At 49.1% G+C, this 19,877-nt stretch overlaps 1 protein-coding gene across 2 annotated transcripts; it reads left to right on the plus strand.

The window, feature by feature from the left end:
- Positions 1-1,892: 1,892 nt before the first annotated feature.
- BTBD1 (BTB domain containing 1) lies at positions 1,893-19,838 on the plus strand. 2 transcript variants are annotated; one of them, XM_045825040.1, is made up of 8 exons: positions 1,893-2,360; positions 3,452-3,608; positions 7,794-7,899; positions 8,761-8,958; positions 11,261-11,453; positions 16,344-16,431; positions 17,144-17,290; positions 18,076-19,838. In XM_045825040.1, exons 1-8 carry the CDS (start codon positions 1,969-1,971, stop codon positions 18,229-18,231), a joined length of 1,437 nt encoding a protein of 478 aa, XP_045680996.1. In that variant the 5' UTR covers positions 1,893-1,968; the 3' UTR covers positions 18,232-19,838. The 2 variants fall into 2 exon arrangements, with proteins under 2 accessions (XP_045680996.1, XP_045680997.1); XM_045825041.1 differs by lacking the exons at positions 16,344-16,431; positions 18,076-19,838 and having other exon boundaries at positions 17,144-17,246.
- Positions 19,839-19,877: the final 39 nt, after the last annotated feature.

Below are 19,877 nucleotides of genomic sequence, written 5' to 3' on the forward strand. Positions count from 1 at the left end.
CTTTGGGGCTGGCTTCTTCTGCTCCACCAATTTATGAAATTCATATTGTTGCATTATTAGGGTTTGTTCTTTTTCACCCATTGCATGGATACCCATCACCATTTATCCATCGTACTATGGATAAGCCTTTGGCCATTTGCTATGGATAAAGTGCTCTGCGCACGCATGTACTTCCCTCTGTGTGGGCACAAGTGCTGGTTTCTGCTGGAGCCCTTCCAGGAGTGGAACGCTGGGCCGTAGGAGATGGGTGTATTCCGCCTTAGTGGTGTGGCAGTTTTAAAACATGTTCACAAATTCTTTGATACTCCTCTGTTAAGAGGTGGGGTCTATATACTCCCACACACACACCCCCGCTTTAAATCTGGGCTGGTCTTAGTGGCTCATTCATAACCAGTAGGATTCAATGGCTTTGACCTTATGTGACTTCCAAGGCTAGGTCCAAAGAAATTATGCAGCTCCCCCTAGTTTTCGTGGGATGCTCGCTCTGGGAAACTTCCAGCCAGCGTTTCCTTAAACCCTGCTCTTCCTCACTGCCCAGCACTCCGTCACTCATGTGCTAGTTCTTTCAGCTTTGCCTCACATGATTAACAGACATACAGTCTTTTCCGTATCTTCTGCCCTTTTTTTTTCTCTCTGTGTTTCATAGTCTACTGACATGTCTTTTAGTTACCCTGTGTCGAGTTTCTAGGAACTTGCCCATTTGATCTCGGTTCAATTTTTTGGCGTACAGTTCATAGTACTCTCTTGTAGCCCTTTTATTCTGTTGCATAGGTGATAACATCCCTACTCTCCTTTCTGATTTTAGTAACTTGAGTCTTCTCTCTCTCTCTCTCTTTTTGTAGCTAGCTAAATGTTTACCAATTGTGTCGACCTTTTGAAAGAACCACCTTTTGGTTTCATTAATTTTATGTACTGTTTTTCTGTTCTTGGTTTTATCAGTGCGCTAATATTTATTACTTTCTTCCTTCTGCTAGCTTTGGGTTCAGTTTGTTCTTTTTTCTCGTGCCTTAAGTGGTAAAGCTGGGTTGTTGATTTGAGATCCATCATGTTTTTAAGGTGAGCGTCTATGGCTGTAAACCCACCCCTCAGCACTGCTTTCATTGTTTTACTTGGTCTGCTTGGTCTGTTGTGATTTTGTTTTTGTGCGTCTCTAAGTATTTTCTAGCTTCCCTTGTGATTTCTTCTTTGATCCTTTGGTTGTTTAAGAGTATGTTGTTTCATTTCCACAATTTTATGAATTTCCCAGTTTTCCTTTAAAAAAAAATTGATTTCTAACTCCATCCCGTTGTGGTCAGAGAAGACACTTTGCACAATATCTATCTTTTAAATCTGTGGAGTCTTCGGTTTGTGTCTTAGCATGTGGTGTACTCTGGAGAATGCCCCGTCTGCCCTTGGGTAGCCCCCGCAGGGGGCTATAGGTGGTTATACCAGGTACAGCGGGGCCTGTGCTATTTTTTTGTTTTGGTACATTTATGGTTTCTTTGAAATTAAAATATGGTTAGCTCTGGGTGACGGATTATAACACTAAACAAAAAGAAGAAAAGAGTCCGTGCGTCCCCACGGATGCAGCAGAAGAGAGCAAGACATGGGAAAAGGGAAGGCGCTGGATTACAGAGGGTCAGCGCGCGTCTCCCGCCCTCCCACTAGCTCCCTCGGCCCCGCCCTCGGCCCTCTCCCCTTCCAGGTGAGAAACTCCCTGAGGGTCAGCCCAGGGACCGGTTCCAGGTACTCGGGGCGCTGGACCTGTTTTTAACAACCCGAAGGAAGGGAAGAGGAGAGAGCGGCGAGCATCCCAGACCCGCGGCGGCGCGGGGGCGGGGCCTGGCCGCGCGCGCGCGCCCGCTGCGCGCCTGGCGGGGGCGCGCGGCTTCCGGAAGCGCGTTTCCCGGAAGGCCGGGGGGCGGGGCGGCGATGGCGGCTGTGCGGCGGGCGGGCTCTCCGTAGCCCGAGCAGCCGCGCCGCGGGAGGATGGCCTCGCTCGGGCCGGCGGATTCGGGCGAGCAGACCCCGGGGTCTGAGGCGGAGGCGGGTGCCGCGGGGCCGCCGCCGCCGCCTCTGGGGCCGCTGCTGCCCCTGCAGCGGGAGCCGCTGTACAACTGGCAGGCGACCAAGGCGTCGCTGAAGGAGCGCTTCGCCTTCCTCTTCAACTCGGAGCTGCTGAGCGATGTGCGCTTCGTGCTGGGCAAGGGCCGCGCCGCCTCCGCCGCCGCCGGGGGCCCGCAGCGCATCCCCGCGCACCGCTTCGTGCTGGCGGCCGGCAGCGCAGTCTTCGACGCCATGTTCAACGGCGGCATGGCCACCACGTCCGCCGAGATCGAGCTGCCCGACGTGGAGCCCGCCGCCTTCCTGGCGCTGCTGAGGTGAGCGGCCCGCGGCCTCGGGGTGACCTTGGCCGGGGCTCCGGCGTCGCTCGGGAAGGGCGACGTCCGACCGGGCGACGGCATCAAGGCCCCTGGGTGCCCAGGTCCCGTCCCGTCCCGTCAGCGGGGTCCTGCCGTTGACAGGCGCCCTCACGTCGCGTTCCAACAGCGGGTCGTCCCGGTGGCCCGTTTGCCAAGTTCTGTGTTTTGGTTGCGGGGAGGGGACCCCTGTTTTCTCGGCCTGAAGCGTCCGTCGTCCGGACCCGGGAGAGTCAGTGCCGACGCAGTAAGCGTGGGGTCCACCTGCCCTGCGTTTCCGCAGACGAGGTCCCGTCGCCTTGGAAAGGGACGCAGCCGGCCGTGCTGCTTTTGCTTCTGGATCGTTGGGGTCAGACCGACTCCTGACTAATTCCCTTTAACGGAAGGGAGCTACCAGTCTGGCATTATTGTCTCTTACTAACAAAAGTCCAGGTAGGGAGGTAGAGGGATCGTTTTCCACATTTTTGGAACGGGGACTGAGGCCCGGAAAAGGCAAGTAACTGGCCGGAGGTGGTGACTCCCATCCCAGACCGCCTGGTTTTCGCGGCGGGAGCCCACTGCGTTGTTATGGCGGCAGCAGCGGCGTCCTGGGTGGTACCCAGGCCGAGACCCGTGGGCCAGAAGAACAGGTGGCCAGTCCAGACAGCCCTCAGCTCAATCAGGGAGATCGGTACGGAATTGAGTACAAATTCTCGCAAGTAGGAAAGACGGTTCAGGGAAAGGAACACATGTACAGCTAATTAACAAAGAATGTTGAACCTCATTCGGAATTAAAGAAGTGCAGATTAGAAGGGAAGTCCTTTTTCTCTTCACTTTGGTCTTCTCTGTCAACCGGGGAGACCACCTGCCTCTCCGGGAGCCGGGGTCCGGTGAGGATGAAATGGGACGGTGTGCGGGCAGGCGCCCCGTAGTCCTGGTTGGTGCACGTTTCAGGTTTCCAGGTCGCCCCTTGTGTTGTAGAACTGCTCCTCGGAGCTTGAGCGTTGATGGGTTGCTTGCTTGCTCATCTGAAACACTACTGACCATCTCTGCGATTTCCAACTGCTTTCCAGATTCCTATACTCAGACGAGGTTCAGATCGGCCCAGAAACAGTTATGACCACTCTCTATACGGCCAAGAAATACGCGGTCCCCGCCTTGGAGGCACACTGCGTGGAGTTTCTCACCAAACACCTGAGGGCGGACAACGCCTTCATGTTACTTACCCAGGTAGGTCAGTGTGCTCAAGGACAGTGCCATTGTGGCCGGAGAAATGGACCGCGACCACATGGACATTTACTGCTTCCTGTTGAAGTAGTTCCAGATCATGATTTTAAAGTAAAGGTAATTATCCTCGCAGTTCCATTCAGGGAGATGTATCAGATTTAAATGGCTCTAGAATGGAAGGGACTTAGAGTTCACACACCATCGTGTGGGTGGGTGGAGAAGCGTAATGAGTAGGGTGCTGGGACTCAGAGGTACGCAGCTGTTCAGGGCGGGAGCTGGATCGGGGCCCAGCGTGGTACCAGCTCCGATCGAGAGAATGGTAGCGTGAAGTTTTCTGAACATCCCTGTTCTCAAATTTTGTTGGGTCTGAAGTAATCACTGAGTATTTCAAGTCCCGAGAAGTTCCAAAATTGACTGTCTTTGGACTTGTAAGCTTGCTGACCCACTCTTGGGGGAGTTAAAATTTAAGGCTTACATGGAATATGCTTTCTCCGACATCTAAAAACGTTCTCGCTAAGTACAGGGAAAGTACACACACTGTGAGTGTGCAGTCTGGTGAATTTCTCCCAGCTGAACGCATCTGTGGGGCCGTTAACCAGTCCTTAACATACACCGTTTAGCATTTGTCGAATGCCTGTAAGCTGAGCTTCATGCTTCAGAAATAAGCAAATTGCTGTTTTTCTTTTTACACTCTGTTATAATACTCTTGTATGAATTTAAAAAAAATTCTCAGCTAACCATGTGTTACAGGTTTGGTTGTGTCCCCCAGAATTGGTGGGGTGACATCCTAGTCCCCAGGACCTCAGAATGTGACCTTATTCACAGAAGTCAGCAAATTAAAATGAGGGGGGGGAAAAACTAAGCCGGTAACACATGATCCTTTCAAATATCATGACTGGCAGTAATCACGATGTCCCCGTTTTCCAGACGGAAAGACTAAAACCTGGCCCAATGAGTTACCTGCCAAAAATCTCGCCACAGGCTCCGTGGGACCACAGCCCAGAGCCCGTGTTTCCCTGTCCCGCGTCCAGCCTGCTTGCAGAAAATGCACGCGGGCACCTTTGGAAAGAATCGGATTGTCCAGAAGTATTTGTAGTTACAGAGCAGAGAACAAGCTGATCTCGCCTCCTCTTGGACGGGGTCCCTGAACTCCACGTCCGCGCACAGGCCGTGCCAGACACCCAGCTCGTGCCTGCGTGCGCGTTCTCGCCTTGACTCACTTTAACAGTGAGAAAGTGGAAGCTTAGAGAGGCAAATATCCGTGTGACGTCAGACAGCGGGTGCTGAAAGTCAGGTCTCTCCCCTTGCACCTACGGTAGCTCTCTAGGGGCCGTGACGCTGCCGGCGGTGGCGGCGGCGTGCGTCGGGCACTGCTCCAATCCGTTTCCGTGCACTGACGTACTCAGCCGTCACGGGGACTTCAGGGTGTGTGTGTTCAGGGTGAGGGCTTTCACGCTGCTCCTCCCGTCGCGTGGGCGGGGCGGCCGAGGCACGGGGAGGTGCCCTGACCAGACCAAAGATACAGGGCTAGCAACCGGTCCTCCTGCATTTTTTCCTTTTTCAAATTGGTGATGAAAATCTAATAAAGAAGGCGATATTCACAAAATTCTTTATTGTCCGAGCGGTTTTATTATGTATAGAGATGATCACTTATCTACTTTATTTTAAAAGTTCGTTCTTAGAATTCAGAAAGTAAATGAAAGTGTGACTCGCTAGTGTAGGAGGTCGGGGGTGGGGCCTGAGAGCCTGCGTTTCCGGGTGGCGCTGGCGTGTCCGGACCACCCTGCGCCCGGCGGGGGCCGGCAGAGACCGCTGTGGGGCAGGAAAGGGCGGGAGAGGCCCTTCTCGGTGCCTCGTTGGTCTGAGCGCCCAGTGTTCCTCCACGTTTTCCAGCGGCGGGGTCATGTGAATTAGTGAACAGACTGTCATGTGATCCCCTTGTTCCTGCCAAGGGAGTCGTTTGGAAGGAGCCTGTTCATTCACTGGAGACGACCCAGCTCCGCCCCCGCACAAAGGGCCGGCGCCCGTGCCAGCTGCCTCGCGCAGGGAAAAGCACTTAGTGAGAAGTGATACAGTCGGGGCGCCGTGTGATCGGGGCGAGGCCGGGCTCTGAGGCGCAGCCGTGGGCTCCACGGGAACTCGATGCCGCCTGGGTAACCCGGGTGGCTGAAGTTTGACCTTTATGCTCCGAATAAAGCAGTTCCTTAAAAAAATTACTTTTCCTGGAGTGAAAGGTGAATCTTTGCATGAACACCAACCAAAAAGATAGTTGAGTTGGCTGTTTAGAATGTTTGCTTTTATTAGAATTTCACTTGTTAAAAATGTACTGTTTTTCATGTTTTAAAAAGACGTGAGCTCTGATCCTGGACGGGATCCCGTGCCGGCAGGATGGGTGTTACTGACACACGGGTGGGTCAGCTGACGGACTGCACGCAGAGCAGATGACCGTGCCGTGTCGTCACTCAGCACAGCTAACGCTGACGGGAGAGTGTCCTTACTCTTAGCAAACACGTATTGACATGTTTAAGGGTAAGGGTGATGGCGTGTGTAATTTATTCTCAGATGGCTCAGGCCCCCTCCATGCGCATGCACACACACACACACAACGTGAAATACACGTGGCCTGTTTTCCCATGCATTGCTTTGATCATTGACGGACCCTCCAGGTTATATAAGGCAAACGTTATCATCCCACCTGTATATACCTGTATACATCATCCATTCTGTGGCACAGATTTTGTGTTTCTCTTTAGGGCTAAAATTTATTAAAAACTTAATGAAGCAAATTAGTATAAACACACTTGCTATATAATCTAAGGAGAGCATTTACAACCATATTTGAATATTCTGTAATTTTAAGAGGTGTTCTACTGATTAAAATATATATGTTTATATGTGTATAAATATAATTATGAATCACGTTAGATCTATATGTTTGAAATATAAGCTAGTATGTTTAATGCATTTGTCTCTTCCTGTAGAACACAGATAACTTTTTAGCTTAGGTGTGTTTCTCTCTTGTTCAGTAGCACCTGAGTTATCGAATCCTTTGAAAATGAGTTTTAGTTTAAAATTACACGAAGAGTCATCATCAGCCACACCAGACAGTGGTGTCGTCTGTGGTCTGGTCCACTTAGTGGCAGCGCCCGTGTAGGTTTCTGCGCCCCCGCGTGGCTCCCGCCGGGCAGTTGGCGTGCGTCCATGCTGTGGACTCACGCAGCTGGCGCTCGGCCGGAGGGAGAGACCGCACTCCTGTCATCACACTTTCCTTTCCAGTGTTACGGCTCTTTATAAAGTCTCGTCTGAGTTTAGATGCCACTCCTGGTCCCTGCGGCTTTCTAACTTAAAAAAATAATGATAACCTGCATTCTGATACAGCACGCAAAACCTTGCCTTCTGGTTCCCTAGCGCCCAGATCAGCCCTGCTGGAATCACAGAGCCCGTGCCGCTCTGCTCGGTACACATTGTGGCTTCTTTGGCTTAAAAGTCTGTGGGGTTCATTCATATTGCTGTGAATAGTTGGAGGTTTTCATTCTCGTTGTTGTATCATACGCCTTCATGACGTCACATGGATTTATTTATTTGCTCTTCTGCCGTTAGGCATAATTTTTTACGAGGTTCCCAGAGCCTTCATTACTTTAAAAGTCTACTTCATTTTCTCCCACCAATCAGCACAGGAAGTGGGAAGAGAAAATCTGATCTTTTTGTGCCCGTATGCTGGACAATTGGTAGTGCTGAGTGAAGAGAGTGTAAGACTTGGCTTTACGGACTGGCTTTGCAACATAACTAGCTTGATATTGGGCCAGTCGGAACACCTCTCTGACCCTCTCTGTCCTCGTCTAGGAAATTGGATGCCAATGTCTCCCTTACCTAACGTAGGGTGGTCGTCAATGATTACAGTGAGTAATGCACAAGGAAGTGGGCAGCGTACACGCACACACGTGGAAACACAGAGACGGTGGTGGTGATGCGGATGTGGTGTGCCAGCGGGGCACTTGTATTTTCCGCTTTTTATTTCTGATTGTGGGATGAACAGTCATGAGGATATCTCCCTGTTATAACTGTATTTTAAGTAGGCGTTTTTACGTAATTAGCCATTATTGCTGCTTGCAGTGTTAACGTTGAGTGTACACAGCCTGCAGGTAAAATAGCGGCGGAAACAAAATCACGGTCTTTTCGCGTGTTCAGGCTCGGCTGTTTGACGAACCGCAGCTCGCCAGCCTCTGCCTGGACACGATAGACAAGAGCACGATGGACGCGATCAGCGCCGAGGGCTTCACCGACATCGACATCGGTGAGTCCCCGGCGGCGGGCGCGGGCGGGGCCCGTCCGGTCCCTGCAGGGGCCCCTGACCTGTCGGCCTCGGAGGGCCAGCTGGTGTCACCCTGGGGTTTGTCTTCCAGATCCTCTAAGTCTGCCCCTTTAAGATGTTGGCTTTCTTTGTTTTCGTGCGGTACGCCTAAAAGTCTTAACTACCTCGTTGTCTTTTAAAAGACGTCAAGTCTTAAAAATATTCATTGACTGCTCACATACGCACAGCATTATACATTTACAAGGGTCCTATAAAAAGAGAGAAATACAAAGAAAGGTAAGATACAATTTTTCTTAAGGAAACTATCATCCGTTTGGAGAATCAAGGGACACATTTGTGAGAGTTAAGATTTAAGACATTAACGGAAGAGACGGCATAGGAGACAAGGTAGTTTTTGCCTTTTCTGAATTAGAAATTCAGAATTTTGTAATTCAGAAATTAGTAATTAGAAAATAATTTCTGTGCAAATCCAAAACATGAAGAAGTCACCTCTGATTGGACTCATGTTAGGAAAGTCTTCACAGAGGAGGCTGTGGTGGTGAGGGTTCGGCTGAGGCAGGGGGGCCGGCGTTAGAGGCAGGGGGCCGCGTTAGAGGCAGGGGGGCCGCGTGAAGGCACGGGTGTGGAGGAAGGGAAGAGCAGGGCAAGGTACAGAGACGTGTGGTTGTACTGTGAGTGTGTGGGCCATTGCTGCACAGAGTTTTAAAAAAATAAAGGATAGTCTGTAGTTTTAAGTACCTAACCTACTTTAGCGGTTTGAAAACTTAACTACAAGCAAGTTTGTCGGTATTGTTCATGAAAGAGCAAGATGTTTCTGATTTATTTTCTGTTTTTTACCCGTAGACACACTCTGTGCGGTCCTGGAAAGAGACACCCTGAGCATCCGGGAGAGCCGACTCTTCGGAGCGATTGTGCGCTGGGCGGAAGCAGAATGTCAGAGGCAGCAGCTGCCCGTGACTTTCGGAAACAAGCAGAAGGTGCTGGGGAAGGCGCTGTCCTTGATCCGGTTCCCACTGATGACCATCGAGGAGTTCGCGGCGGGTAAGGCCCCAGCGGGACCGGAGTCTGTCCGGAGCCGTTTCAGCGGTCCGCCAGCCGGGCCCCTGCACGAGGCGGGGAGGGGGAGAAACTGTCGTTACTGAGAACCAGTGACTCCAAGTTACATGAGACACCCATGTGCGTTCGTGTGCACAGTTGTATTTAATTCTCACAGTCCTTCAAGATACTACAGGTTATATAATTCATGTGCTTTAAAACTTACATATACAGAAAGTCGGTATTTTATGGGTCAGAGAACTGAACCTGAGAGTGGGTAAGTGCCTGGTCCAAGGTCATAATCCTTATGAAACACCTGGAATTTCTGCTTAACTCTTTCCTCTCTCAGCAGCTCCGTTCTGCTAGGTTCCTTGGTCTCGGCTTCCTCCTGCTCGTGCAGAACGTAGGAATCAGCAGACACGGAAAGTGTGCCCAGCACGCTGGCCTTGCCTTTCCGCTGCCCCCCTTCTGGGGGTCACTGTCTGGCTGCCGTGGAGGCGTCGAGTTGGTTGGGGTCTCCTCAGTCCAGTTTCTCGGTCGCCAGTTCCCGGTGGGCAGCCGTGCCCACGAGGCAGAGCAGCACCTCACCCCAGGGGGAGGTGCCTGCAGACACAGGCTCTGCCTCCAGCGCTTCCCGTCTCAGGCCCAGACGCCTCCCTCCGCTGTTCCCACGGAGGGGGGGCCGTGGTGCGCATTCCGTCCAGGGCTGGTCTGTGCCGTGGCTGCTCCAGCCTACAGACGTAGTATTTTTATGGTCAAATGATCCTTTTCCCCAAATTACGTCTGTATTTCTAGAAGTGATCTAATGGAGAGTTCCCTTTATTTTCTCTGTCTTGGTATTGTGTGTGTTTGCTTTGCTTTGTTTTCTACCCAGAGATTTGGAAATCATAAATTTTGCATTTACCTTTCCCCCGTCTATTTTCTTAGTTGTCCATTTCACACTAAAATAATATTTATTGACCTTGCCCATGTAAGACAGGAGCGGTAGGATGGTGTGTTCTTTCTCCCCGCCTTTGCGGGCCCCTCACTGGCCCCATTGGCATCCGTGCACTGCTCGCCGCCGAGGTGCAACTGCTGCAGTGGCTGGCTCTGGTGCTCGCCACCCACCCGTGTGTGGTGGACCCTGGCCTCTTTCTTTTCGTTCACCCCGTCACCTGGACCGTGTCTCAGATTGCTTTCCCTAGACGGGTATCCGGTGCGTATCTGAGGCTGTTTTTCATGATCTGAAGACTGTTTTTTTTCCAATGAGGGATACTTTATTACAGACTTAAATTGTGGCATTATCTTGTTTCTCATTGCTTGTTCTTCAGGAACACTAGTAATGTTTAAAAATCAGGGTTTTTCATTAAACTCTAACTTTATGGCTTCCTAACCCAAATTTCTTCCTTATCAGCTGTTTATTTTTGCAGCTTAAAAAAATTTTTTTAGTGTAGTTTTGCGGTCTCTTATTTGGATCGTCTTTAACCAGCATTGGGAGGGTTCTCCCGGCCTCTCCTGTGAGGAAGAGCCTTTACTCCTGGATAAGTTAAAGCGGGCTGGAGTTTTTCTGTGCTCAGAAACACCGAACGGGGGACTCTGAAACACACACGTGGCTTGCACAGCTCCCCTGTGTCAGCTCCTGCCCTCGGCCAACTTTGAAACCTGCGGGAAGCCCTGTCCTGTCCATCTCCGCCTGCACATACGTGCCCTTGTTCAGATCACAGCCTCAGACAGGTACTAGGTGGGGGATGGAGGTGACAGCAGCTCTGGTTGCTATTACCTTGCCCGCCAAGGGAAAGGACCCTCCTCTTTCTGGTGACAAAGGTCTGTGGTCCTCGGAGTAGGCGAGTGGATAGGAAAGTCCAGACTTTCCTCTAAACTTTGGTTCATTAATGATTTTATTTATTTATTTTTTTTATGAATGATTTCAACACTCAGATTTTATTAGATGAACCTCAGATGGATTTAGAAAATCTTGAAATGCTGGGTTCAGCACAAATAATGCCCCTCTTTTATTACAAAATCATCAGCCTGTAATTCTGCAACATAACAATAGCACACTCAAGCACAGCACATGACATTTTGGGTGGAATGTTCAACTTAAAACTGTAAGTGATGACACCCATGTTATTACCCTGCCAGCCACTCTCAAGTGGGCGTTTCTCCGGCCGGCCCCTGCATGTGCTGAAATTATACGTGCCAAGACTTGTCTGCCTCGTTGGTCCTTTATGTCTTCCGGATTCGAATTCACAGTATTCTGTGGAGTGGTATAAAGTTGGGAATTGAAATCAAGGGGCTCTTACTGAGGTTTATGCTTTCGTTTCTACAGGTCCCGCGCAGTCTGGAATTCTGTCAGACCGGGAAGTGGTGAACCTCTTCCTCCACTTCACCGTCAACCCCAAGCCCCGGGTGGACTACATCGACCGGCCGCGCTGCTGCCTGCGCGGGAAGGAGTGCTGCATCAACCGCTTCCAGCAGGTGGAGAGCCGCTGGGGCTACAGCGGGACCAGCGACCGCATCAGGTACCTGGCGGGCGCGGCTGGTGGCGGCCAGGGTGGCTTCCGCCCTCCTGTGCCGAGAGGGCGCTGGTCCCCTCCCTGAATCCCCAGGACACCAGCAAAGGAAGGAGGGCTTGGCAGGGCCTGCCTCCTGTCCCGCAAATTCTGAGCGGGCTGCTGCTGTGGGCGGGTGAGCCGGGGTCGGGGCCTGCACTGTTAGGGCTGCGGTTTACGTACTGCACTTGATCTCGCTCTGTTCAGTGTGAGCTGTTGCTTTACGCAGACATTGCAGGGAAAGTGTCTCAGGATGTACATTCATAAAAGCTCTGAAAGAAAAAAAAATCTTTTTTTTTTTTTTTTTAGAAAAAACATCTTAAAAGATGCATGTGTATAATCTTGTTAGGAATTTATCTTTGTTCTGTTGTATCTCTTTAGGTTAAATGTCAAAATAGAATAAGAACCAGTTTTCATAAAATCAGTTTCCACTTATTTAACAGCACTTTCATATAAAACTAGAAACTATAATAACAAGTTTGTCAAAAATGGGACTCCGAGGGGATGAGGAGCCTTATAAATATTGGAATTAAATGGAAATTAAAAATGCCTTTGTGGATTATTCAGTAATCATTCACAATGAAAATACTGTGTCTGAAAAGAAAACTCATGGAGGACAGAGTAGACAAAGTGTCACACAAAAAAATCGTAAGACTACTTTTACTAAATAAATTAGAGTAGAAATAATTTAAGCATTCAACCCAAGCACCTAGAAGGCGAGCAGCAAAAAAAAGAAATAGGAGCCCTGGCTGGTGTGGCTCAGTGGGTTGAGTGCTGGCCTGTGAACCAAAGGGTCGCTGTTTCGATTCCCAGTTGGGGCACATGCCTGGGTTGTGGGCCAATAGGTCCCCAATAGGGGGCGTGCGAGAGGCAGCCACACATGGATGTTTCTCTCCCTCTCTTCCTCCCCTCCCCTGTGTTTAAAAATAAAGAAAGAAAATCTTTTTAAAAAAGGAAATAGGTAAGTGTAGAAATTAATGAATTAAAAATAATAGAATTGATAAATCCATAAGCTGGTTCCTTAAACAGGCAATAAAATAAAAAAACTTCTGGGAAAGGTAATAAAGAAAACAAACTTACATTTAGAAATAATGGGAGTATAACCATGTACTGAGGAGGTTTTTATTTTAATTCTGGGTTTACTCTGTGTTAATAAATTGAACGTCTTGATGGAATGGATCATTTTATAGGCACATATAAATAATCAAAATTGACTGGAGAAGAAAACCTGAATAGACCCATTGCCATGGAAGGAATTAAAGGTTATCAAAGAACTGTCCCTTCACAAGGTGGTTTTTACAGGTGAGTTTTATCAAAACTTCAGGGACAGATCTTTTCCTTGAGCAGTAAAAGAAGAAAGTGCTTATCGGTTATTTATTGAAAGAACTGTACCCCTTAACACAGGAATCTGACCAGACAAGAAGTTTGTAGCTCAGCCACACTAACACAGAAAGAAATTCTATGTAAAATACTAGCATATTGACTCTTGGCAGTACCGTGGGAAAATAATACCGTACAAGTAAAGAGAATTTATTTGTAGATTGAAAGAATGGCTCAGTATTAGGAAACACATTAATCTATTCACCACGGTAGCAGATCAAAGAGGAAAAACAACGTGATTATTTTAGTAGCTGTCAGGAAGACTTGTGGTGAGATCCCACCTCTGTTCCTGTTCCCGCACAGTCACGAGCAGACGGGGTCTGGAGGGGCGCTGGGAGGGGCTGGCTGGGAGGCCACGGGGGGGGGGGGGTTGCAGGGGGTGTCGCCTGCTCGCAGTGCCGCTCTCCGCAGCACACCGGCCTCGCCGTCACCGGCTCAGCAGGTGTTTTCCCAGAGGGAGTCTGACGGACACCTGAGAGCTGGGACTCTTCGTCTGGGGGACTGTCCTACGCACTGCAGTGCATGTGGTGTCCCCCGCCCTGCCCGTGGTGCCCCGGAAGCTCTGTGAAAACAAAAGCCTCCCGTGGCTTCTGAGGACAACCTCAGCATCAGTAGGAATGTATTAGGACCAATGGGAGAAAAGGGACCACTCACAAAACACCTGTGCAGAGGCCGAGGACGCTCCCGCACAGCACAGGCGGCCGGCCCCAGGCCCTCCGCCTTGTTTCGTCCGCCTGGCACTTGTTTCTGCCCGGTGGCAGCGCTGAGCCTCTTGCCCCTCGTTAGGGAGCAGTTACATTGATACAGCCCTAAACTACATTTGGCCCTGTGAGGGCAGCCGGGAGGCTGGCTGGCCGGCCCCGGTGGAGACGACTCTGACACCCGGCTACACGGCGTCAGGCCTGGATTCAGAGGTGCGCGGTCGCGGTGGTTCGCAGCGCTGTGAGTGCACTTACTGCCCCCGACCCCGGCGCTTGAGACGGTTAGGCTGCTGGTACGTTCCGTTACGTGTTGCTGCAATCCAGAAATAAAAAGCGTACATTTTCAGTGACAACATTGGGTAAAAACAGATCCCTCTTAGAACAGGAGCAAGTGACGTAAAGTAGTGGGATTGGATCCTGTAGGAAGTGCACAGTGGGGTCCCTTCATGAACAACCGGGCAACGGGCCTGGGTCCCAAACGCCTTCCCACGCCCGCCAGTCCCTGTCAGCACTGACCCTCGGGAGTCACGTGTTTCTGCTGGGGGGCGTGGCTTGGCAGAATTATCCCGCAGGTTGTCTGAGGGAGCAAATGTTTTAAGAGAGTGGTGTGGATCAAACATGAGTGTAAAGCTGTAACAAGTTAGTATCGTACGGAAGATACTACAGAGCTCAGAAACGAACCTAAGGTGAATGAGCTTTTAGATGGTGAGGGAACATGGAAGGTCCTTACTGGTTCCATCTGCCAGTAATCGTGTGCATTGAAACCTTCCCATAAAAAACGAAGCTGGGAAGCGCTGGAGTGGGAGACTGTTTATTATGAGGGTGAGGTAGGCCTCTTCACACTCGGCATAGACCACATTTAGACTGCAGCGAATTCAAAATTGTATGTCCAGAACCACCATCGAGTTAGAAGATCGATGGCGAACCGGAAGCTCTTTGTGATGGATATCACTGAGAGAACATGGATAACCACGTGACCTCGTCTTTCAGAGAAACATGGGGAAACGACGAGAGTGGGTGTTTCATTAAGGAGAAAATCCAGCGGACGGGAAGCATATGAACAGATGCATCTACTCATTAATGATCAGAGGAGTATAAATAGAATTTGTTAATCATCTGTCTCTCAACGGCGAAAAAGTGAAAATACTCGTGGTCGTTGGGAGTGAGAGAGAAATGATTTCCATTTCTTGTGTATGTAGAGTGTTATCGATTCGATATTCAGCTAAAGCCTTAACAATGTACCTTCCGTCTTCCCCAGCAATTCCACTCCCAGAATTCACTCTCAGGAAGTGCTTAGGGCTACAGGATGCGTTGGTTGTACGATCGTGCATCGTGGTGTTGGGTGTGGTAACAAAAACCTCAGAGGACCCAGAGTGTCCGGCGAGCAGGAGTGATTTAAATACAGTGCATTGGCACTCATCCTTTGCCTTTTCTGCATGAAAAAGAAGATATAAAAATTTTTCTGACATGACTTTAAACATAATATGTGTTCGTGAAAAAAAAAAGTCTGTTTTCCTGTGGTTAAAAACTGGAGTGAAAAGTCTGTACAGGAAATGTACCGAAGGGTGAATGGGGTCATCTCTGGATGGTGGGTTCCGAGATCCTGTAAATTTTCCCTCATTTGTTTAGCTGAACTTTTTGTTTTGTTTTTTTTTAGCAGAGACTGTCTTGTTTTTCTTATAATAAGAAAAATACATAAATTCTCCATTAAAAATTGTTCGAGGTCGTGCTCATGCTGCCCTGGAACTACACACAGGGCTAGGAACGTGGGGTCTTGACCCGGGGAGACCTGGACTCGGGGCCCAGCGCTGCCACAGTTTCCGATCGGACCTGCCAGTGTCTCCAAACCTCCGTCTCTTCAACTCTAAGGACTGTGGGTGGTAAAAAGAAGACTGTGACACCTAACTGTAGAGCTGTTCTGATGGCTGAAGGAGGTGACTCGTGGAAGGAAGGAAGGAAGGAAGGAAGGAAGGAAGGAAGGAAGGAAGGCAGCTCCGTGCCTGGCACCGGAGGTCCTCTACAGGGGGGTTGCAACTGTCATGACCACACTGGACCTGCCGTTGTTCGAGGTGAAACCCCACTCTGTTCACCGTCAGGTCCTGCCCCCCGCCTTGCACCACCAGTGTTCCGCCTCCACAGCTCGCTTCCCTTGCAGCTCTTACCACGGGCACAAGGATCGGTTCCTTCATCTGTCCGTCAGCAGTGCCCTCCAGTGGGCTGCTGGTGCCGGAGGGGTAGACTTGCCCTTTCCCCAGTGCCGGGCCCGCCCCGCTGAGGGACTGTCCCAGTTCAGGGCGCCGCGCTTCAGGCCTGGCGGCCGACACAGTGCGCCCAGAGGAGATGGGCAGACAAGTTGGACAGAAGTCACCATTACAGCAAGAAGTGCTGTAATTACAGCAAGAGCAGGTGTTTAGTGTAAATAAACTCCTTTGACTCAAAAATGTATAGTGCAGAAAACAGGTTCTCCTTGTAGTTTTAACCATTAAGTTAAAATTTACTTGAAAGAGTTGTTGGGGAGGGTTGGGAGGGGGGGCTGGATTGGGAGTAAAAAGGAGAAAACTCTATTTGAACAATGATTAAAATAAAATTTAAAAAAAAGAAAGAGTTGTGTTTTTTTGGTAAGCAGGTGGTATTTCCACGGATGTCTCATTTGTGGTGGTTTCCCTTTTTATGAGCAAAATTGGACATTCTGGGTAATACTTTAAAAACTTGATAAGCCTTCAGAATGTGAATGCTTACTGAATTATGTGTGTTGTTTTATATTTGATCGTTCTCTCAGGTTCACAGTTAACAGAAGAATCTCTATAGTTGGATTTGGTTTATACGGATCTATTCACGGTCCCATGGATTATCAAGTCAATATACAGGTACACCCCCCCCACACACACACTGTATATCATTTTGAAATATAACTCACCTGTAATTTTATAAGATGTCATTTTGACAAAACCCAAATTTCAGTGTAATTATCAAAGGAATCAGAAAGCCTCTAAGTAGCATTTTAAGCCTAGAGAGTTCTGTTTTACAATTGGTCAAAAGTCAGGTCTCAGAAAACTGGAGTCTTGGAACCCTTCGTGGAAGCATTAAGATGAAAGGAGCTCTCTCCCTCTCTTCCCTCAGAGCCTGGCTCAGATTTGGAACTCAAGTGAAAAGTCAGAGTTTTCACATTTTAATATCCACATGTCTGAATACTGCACTTAAGACCATTGTAATTTCAGTAAAATAACATTTGGAGTGTCCTAGTGATGAGATATAAGCTGGCAAGGAACAGAGGCTCATTTCCCTTGTGTGTCTAACAATCATGCCTTCTAAAACCCCAGCCGGAGCCTCGGGTCTGTGACGGGCGCTGCCTGCTCCGGCGGCCCGGCCCCACCTCCGTGCCCTTGCTGCGGTGATGGGCGACAGCCGCCTTCTGGCGGCACGGGCACAGCGCCTTGCTGGTGGTGAGAGATACGTAGGGAAGAATCATCACACAGAGATGCAGCGGTCTATTCTGCCATCCCAGGGGCTTTAAATTTTCTATGAAACTTCGTTTCAGTTGGTTTAACTTAAACGTAACTTCTCTTTTAAAAATTACAGATCATTGAATATGAAAAGAAACAAACCCTGGGCCAGAACGACACTGGCTTTAGTTGTGATGGGAGCGCCGGCACATTCAGGGTCATGTTCAAGGAACCCATAGAGATCCTGCCCAACGTGTGCTACACAGCGTGCGCCACCCTCAAAGTAAGTCGTCCTGCACGCACCAGACGTCGGGCCACGGTGGGGTCAGCAGCTGGGAGCCTCTCAGGGGGAGGGGCGGGAGGGGCGGGGAAAGGACACAGCTCTGCTCTGAAGACAGTGGTTCTTCATTAAGAAGTAGCTCTTGCCCTGGCTGGCATCGCTTAGTGGATTGAGCGTGGGCTGTGAACCAAAGTGTCCCAGGTTCGGTTCCCAGTCAGGGCACATGCCTGGGTTGCAGGCCATGACCCCCAGCAACCGCACATTGATGTTTCTCTCTCTCTCTCTCTCTATCTCCCTCCCTTCCCTCTCTAAAAATAAATAAATAAAATCTTTAAAAAAAAAGAAGTAGCTCTTTGTTGGAGTACGAGATTGAGCGATTGACAGAGGTAAAATAACTGTTTGTAAAATATTGTATTTCATTGATTTTTGAGAGAGCAACATCGACTTACTTGTGCACTCACTGGTTGGTTCTTGCATGTGCCCACACCAGAGATCGAACCTGCAGCCCTGGAGTACCCAGATGGTGCTCTGCCCGCTGAGCCGCCCAGCCAGGGCCTAGCCTCTTCTTAAAACCGTCACTGTTCTCTAGTACCTGAGCTCTCTGTTCGGTGATTTTAGTCACTAATTAGCTTAGTAGCAAAAATGTCATTTTTCATTAAATGACTTGGCATCAGATGTTATATCGGAGCTATAAGGCAGCATACCGGATCGTTAATCTAATTAAGACACCACCGGAAACTGAGTGTTTGTTAAAGGAAAACGACTGATGAGCCTCCATTCTCGTTTAGGGCCCGGACTCGCACTACGGCACGAAGGGGCTGAAGAAAGTGGTGCACGAGACGCCCGCCGGCAAGACCGTGTTCTTCTTCCTCAGCTCCCCCGGCAACAACAACGGCACCTCCATAGAAGACGGGCAGATCCCAGAGATCATCTTCTACACATAGCTGAGCGTCACGGCCCGCCTCGGCTGAAGGGTGTCGCGTAGGCATAAAAAACATACTGGCCACAGAGAAGAGGTTGAGTGTTATGAATGTTTATAATTCTAAGAAAAGAAACATTTTAGTTTCTTAGAGGAGATAGATAAATGCTTATTTAAATCTCTGCGTAATTTAAAGGCAGATTTTCCATTTTCTTATAACCTTAGGGGAAAGGAAAACTGGGTTCAATTGTTTGGAAAAAACACAGCTATTTCGGCTTCATCCTGTATCATTTTGTGGATCAGCTGACTTGTGATCTCTCGGCAGTTTTATAATGGAAAGGTTTTCGTGTTACTTGGCTGGTTGGTTTTGTTTGAACTGTTTCGGAGGCTCCATGAGATGGACGCACGATGGAGGCACACAGGGTCGGCATTCCTGTGGGCTCCTGTTAACGCAGGTACCTAATTTCAGACAGTTAAGAAAACTGACCTTGAATTTGGAGTTTTGAAATACCTGGTTGTTAGCATCAGGAATGTCGCTAGAAATAGGTCTAATAGAATGCCCAAGAAAACTTCCAATGCATTTACAGAAAAGGGTATTTTGTGATAGCATAGTAACATGTTACATAGTACAGCTTAAAGTACAAATGGCATTTGTACGAATTTGCAATAATGTGATAGTCACAAAGGATCTGAAGGTGTAGTCTCAGACCAGATCTTTTGTCACCAAAGTGCACTGTCGCCCCTCTGTCCAGGGGGCGCTGCCGAGCGTCCCTGGGGTCCAGGCGGGGCATGGTGATGCCGGTGGAGATCGGTGAGCACAAGCCAGCAGCAGAATAGAATACGTTCCCAACAATGACTTCAGAATTTTAAAGATGTCCAGCAGAATCGCTCCTGCCGAAGTGACACCATCCTTTGTCACCTTCACAGTTCTAGCCCAGCAGTAAAATACGTTTAATATTTATGGCCTCACAGATGTCACAGGTACAGTTGTGTAAGGAAGGGATAGTAAGGATATGTGGCAGAATGACATTTATACACTTTTTATAAAACAAAATTTTTATATAAACATCTTTTTTCTTTTGAAAGCGATACCTAATAAAACGTGTAATTAAGTTTAAGGTATATCAACTAGTCAAAGACGGTTAAAAAAATCACAATTCTTTTAAGTATCAACTTAAATAGAATTTTTCTAAATAATAGTCACTTAGGATATCAAATTTTTTCATTTACAGTAGCATTTCACCTTATATTTCAAAGGAGGCAGTGTGCTATGCTGGTGGCTGAGGTCTCTTAGCAGAAGAAAGGGGGCTTTTTTCTGTCCCCGGTACCATGACCGTGTGGATGTAACCCTCAGCCCACTGGCGTCTGTGGGACGCGTGGTGCGGTTAACCAGCAAACACCCTGCACTAGCCGTTACGGAGAAGGCTTCTGCCTTAAGGAGGACGGTGTGCTGCGGGGGGGGGGGGGGGGGTCGTGGTTCTGGCGTTTGGGGCACGGCAGGCGCCTGCGCTGTGCGGCACTGAACGGGGCGCCCTGGAGGCAGCTGTAGGCGGCACCGGAAACGGAACTGTTTACTGATACGGGACGTCCCTGGAATTTTTAAAAAATAAATATTACCCATTTATTATTTTATTTTGGTCATTCGTCTTTTTCTTCTCAAAGCTGAGAGTA

The sequence above is a fragment of the Phyllostomus hastatus genome, unplaced genomic scaffold, assembly GCF_019186645.2.
Source record: "Phyllostomus hastatus isolate PE091 unplaced genomic scaffold, TTU_PhHast_1.1 phas_scaffold_555, whole genome shotgun sequence".
Classification (NCBI taxonomy): domain Eukaryota; kingdom Metazoa; phylum Chordata; class Mammalia; order Chiroptera; family Phyllostomidae; genus Phyllostomus; species Phyllostomus hastatus.

Bases quoted from the DNA above. Each gene is read 5' to 3' on its own strand.
- BTBD1 (XM_045825040.1), top strand. From the start codon at position 1,969: ATGGCCTCGCTCGGGCCGGCGGATTCGGGCGAGCAGACCCCGGGGTCT. The intron at 2,361-3,451 runs GTGAGCGGCCCG...ACTGCTTTCCAG, and splicing joins GCCTTCCTGGCGCTGCTGAG to ATTCCTATACTCAGACGAGG. The intron at 7,900-8,760 runs GTGAGTCCCCGG...TTTTACCCGTAG, and splicing joins CTTCACCGACATCGACATCG to ACACACTCTGTGCGGTCCTG.